We start from the raw sequence: 4876 nt of genomic DNA on the forward strand, positions 1-4876 counted from the left end.
TGATAATAATAAGCTTGTAAACATCGAAACTAAACGTAACACCAAAAAGCCCAAAACAGAGCAAGTCTTTTTTATAAACAAACAAAATCCCAAAAAGATAGTTTCGAACAGAACAAGACTTAGAGCAATTGACGGTATCAAGAGTTGATCTTAGCCTCTTCAATTTCATTCTTGAGATCACCGTTCATGTCTTGAGTTTCTTGATTTCTTTCCTGAGATTTCTTATCCGAGTCTTTATCATTTCCACAGTCTCAAGTTTCTTCTCATCTTCTTTAAAATCTTCTGAAGCCCTTTTTACGATAGTATTGGCAGTCTCTCTCATGTTTTGCAAGCCTTTCTTATATAAAACTTTTGCTTCACCCCGAGCCGCCCCCATTCTTCTAGTGTGGAGTCCTAAAAACTCACAATGCAGCCGCATAAATATGTCCAAATCTTCCTTTATGGTGACAGGCTGTGAAACTTCCCTTTGTTGTGGATCCATCGCTTTTTCAGCTCTCTTTTTCTCTTCATCACAAGGCTGAGATGCTTCAGCTACAGTTGTAAATAGAAGTGATTAGACAGACAACTAAATAAAGAACACAGAACAATCAGTGAAACTTCTATTTACAACAATCTCTCTCAACCAACCTCCTAAAAATTACTTCTTCAGATGTTTCAGCTACAATGTATATGTAAATATAAGTTGTTTAGGGATCTAATTTAAAATAATTCTACCTAATCTCTTTGCCGTGTAAATAGAGGTTGTTTAGGGATCTAACTTAAAATAATTCTACCCTAATCTCTCTGCCGTGTTAAACATTCAGTGAAACTTCTATTTACAACAATCTCTCTCAACCTCCTAGGTCAATCTCTCTCAACCTCCTAGAAATTAGAAAACTTACTTGCAATAGTCAACTCCTGAGCTTTTGCCTGAAGAAGTGAAACTTCCCTTTGCTGCGGATCCATCGCTTCAGCTCTCTTTTTCTTTTTTTTTGAATAACAGCTCTCTTTTTCTCTTCTGTTATAGTTGAATTACGGTTTTTTATACCTCGTTCCTTTTGAAGTTAAAACAAATTTTACTTTTCCTTCTTTCTTTGTAACATATTTTACTTAATTTTTTTTCCTTTTTTCTTAATATTTCCATTAGTATTTAGTTAATTATTTATTTTATAAAAACATATATAATTGTCATTGTTTGACCCGGGTCGCGGTCGTTCGTATTAAATTTATGTTTTGCGCGTGTTCCATTAAAAATTGCTTCTCCAATGGGTTAGACCAAATAAGGGGATCAAACCATAATTATAATTGAAAATAATGCAAAATCAAAAATCTAGACACTCACAAAAATGTCTTTTTTATAGAGAATTTTACTAAATGTACCACATTGGCTATAAAAGTTTAGAATTCTACCACATCTCCAAAACATTTCCTAATGTACCACATTGACAATGAGTTTAATAACGCTTATACCCCCATTAGCTGAGGCTGCAAGAAAATGTAGGTGTTGGACGAGGACAGACTACCTAGGATTTGGCATTAATTACATGGGTAACATGAATTGGCATTAAATGTGGACAAAGGGAGGATTGTTGGGTAAAAGGAAGCAAGAGATTTTAGCGTTTAAAATAATGAATTTTGGTGTTTGAAAAGGACAAGCTCTTGTCGTTAACGAGTAGAAGACGAACTGTGTGTTTTTTATAGTGGACGACGATGAAGGTAGGTAAGAATTTATGATGTTTTTGACTTAAATTTGTAGATTTTATGAGAACGAGTTGGTATGTTCAATGTGTAACATTTATTGTCCATCTGGAAGAGGTATAAAAAGAGGAATTTTCGACATTGGAGAGGAAAGTTGTGAAGTCCAAAGAGTAGACAAAAGCATTTAATAGACAAATGTATTTAAGTATACAAGAGTGTTTAGGCTTGTAATGGAGACAGGAGTATAGAACATAAGCATGGATAGACAAGAGTATTTTACCAGACTTGTCATGGAGACAAGAGTATAGAGTATTTAAGTATACAAGAGTATTTAAGTAGACAAATGTGTTTAATATAGGAAATGTCGACTATATAATAGAGAACTCGAAAAGTTAATGGTAATAAGTTCATAATTCAATAGAGAAGGTGTTATGTTTAGCATTGCAACTTGAGTGATATCATTACGCTTGTGGACGAGCCTAATTATGAGTGGAAGATAAACGACGTCATAGACAAGTTATCAGTATCACAATGTGGACCACAAAATAAATGATGGACACAATATCAGTAGACATAACGGTCTAGTCTCAAATTTAAAATGAAAATGCAGTACTTAAATGAAAGACAAATTAGAAGAAGGGAAAAGAAAGGCCTTGATAGTAGAAAACACCGAAAACATTTATAAAGTAGGACAAATTCATAAATGGACAACAAATTCTTGGTAGACATCTACTACATAACTCATTCTAATGTCGTCCACCATCTGCTCCGTGAGGTTATCAAGGCCCAACCCTTGTGCGTGTAGTTCGATGTATTTCACAGTGAGTGGACCACAATCTCCGATGTTAGTAATGATTGAGAGATCCACCGTGGACCACAATCTGCAACGGTGGACCACAATCTGCAACTTCCTAGGAAAAATATGGGAAGACCGGTTGGTAATGATTGAGAGGAAACAAATAACAAAGAAACAATGTATATGGAGGACAAAAAAATACCGGAGAATTGACCCAATTGGAGGGTTCGTACAATTATTCAAAAAAGAAACGCTTAACGTTAGTGCAAGATCTGCGCTCTGCTCACCGGCGGAAATGTTAGTTTCCATTTCCGATGAGGGTCCACCGTTGAAGTTGCAGTTCAATCTGATGTGATGAAAACAAATTCAGCTAAAAAAAAGGTTGGGTAAACTTGCCGGAAACATCGAATAAACTTACAAACTTCGCCGCCCGACAACTTTGGTTGAGCATAGGAAACTCCGGCGACCGAGAACAGTAATATTACAGAAAATTCTCGGGTTGAGTATGAGAGATGAGAGATAAAAGATATCGATAATAAATGCACCCAATGAAAAAACAGAGAAACAAATAATTTTTTTTTACAGGAAAGTATGAAAAGACAAGACATGCACATTGACAAAACATTCAAATTAATTATTTGTTTACACAAACCTTCGACAACGTCGTCCCAGATTATAAAAGTAATTCAATTTTTACAATATTGTATATTAGAAAAGCCTAATCAAATGTGGTAGAATCCACAACTTTAGTTAACAAATGTGGCAATTTTGTTAAAAAACACTTTTTATACATAGTCTTTTTTTTTTTTTTGTAACAATGTGAAAGAAAAAAAAATGTTTGTGAAAATTTACACAGTCCACAGAAAAAAAAAAACTTTACCGCAACAACGGTCACAGAAAAAATAAAAGAAAGCCCACAAAACTAAAGAAAGCCCACAAAACATTGAGTCCAGCGACACCGTTTTCGGCCTTTTATTAGTATTATAGATGCCTTGGTTCGTAAAGAAGATGCAAAACATACAGTAATGAGAAAAATAAGTTATATTCCAAAGCTTTCAATTTCACCTGTGATGATTATTCGTTGTGTCCTTGCCATTAACTTTTTCAGATTGTGATTCCGTGGGTGGGTAGTTGCTTTCTGATTCATTGATGATCACATTCTTGGCTCATATATCAAGTTTCAGTTGCCAGTTTGGTATGCTATTCTTGTGAGTTTCAGTTTCGTTTGCTCTGGCGCATTTCAATGTGCAGAGGATGTTGCCATTGGTGTTCCTTAGAGTGGTTTTGGGTCTGATATTCGCAATATCAAGGAACTTGTTGTGACCGTCAATGCTGTTGCATAGCTTGTGGAATGGCTTTGTATGCATGGAATTGATGCGATGACGTCTATCTTTTGTAGGTGTCTAATTTCTTCTTGTAATTGATTCATGTCATGGTTTTAGCATCTTCTTTTTTTTTTCAATAAATGGACAGTTCAATTGTACAAAGATAGAAGAACAAAAAAAAAATGGTCAAAAGGAAACTACCAATTTTACTGTATGATTTGTAGGTGTCTAATTTCTTCTTTAGAATGTTAAATGATTGTTCAAAATATAATTTAACTAATTTTTTTTTGCTTGTCAAAAAAAATAAATAATTAAACTAATTTGTCAAGCTTTTCCTATTGATTAGACTAAGCTTTCATCTTGATGGATATGGATCAAATGACACGAATACGACACACACACACACACGATATACACAAGAAGTGCATGTCCGTAAAGTCTTATGACTTTCTCAATTAAGGTGGTAATATGAATTATCCGTCCCTTGACCTCAATTAAGGCCAATTAATCCTTCTTCGACCTTTAAATTCAGTTGCTAATACTGACAAACAAAATCCATTACTATTGGCTTTTTACTAGTATTTTTAAAAAAATTATACTTTCCACTTACTCATCGTTAATTGAATAGGATTGCCAAAATCTCTTCCTCTTTACTATATAAATAAATCCGGGTAGTGTATATCTCATATTAGCAGAAAGTTTATATTGATAAGTTAATAACAGACTTACACATTGCTCAAGAACTTATATTATAAGTATTCTTTAAAGAGCCTTTTAATCCCTTGTTAATCACTTTTGTCTCGTAATGGAAGATTTCAATAACTTGGTCTTCTATCTTGTTCCGAGTCAAATATCTAGTATTGATTAATGTACATATACCAAACACCACAATTTGGATATACAATAGAAGTTACATTTGGCTGCAGCTTATCTATTTATTTATTTTCATATTCCCCCTATTCAAGGAGTACATGCTACCATATCGATCATTTTTTATTAACTTTGAAAAGAGATATGCATTTGAACATATATATTAACTCCTCACGATCACTGGGAATGACTAATTCTGACAGCCGAA

The 4876-nt window shown here is 33.9% G+C and overlaps 1 protein-coding gene across 1 annotated transcript; it reads right to left on the reverse strand.

Moving 5' to 3' along the window:
• Positions 39-968, reverse strand: LOC104726665. The gene is made up of 2 exons (XM_010445578.2): positions 882-968; positions 39-531 (listed from the first exon to the last, which is right to left on the reverse strand). The coding sequence occupies exons 1-2, from the start codon at positions 943-945 to the stop codon at positions 185-187; spliced, it is 411 nt and encodes a 136-aa protein (XP_010443880.1). The 5' UTR covers positions 946-968; the 3' UTR covers positions 39-184.

The sequence above is a fragment of the Camelina sativa genome, chromosome 11, assembly GCF_000633955.1.
Source record: "Camelina sativa cultivar DH55 chromosome 11, Cs, whole genome shotgun sequence".
NCBI lineage: Eukaryota > Viridiplantae > Streptophyta > Magnoliopsida > Brassicales > Brassicaceae > Camelina > Camelina sativa.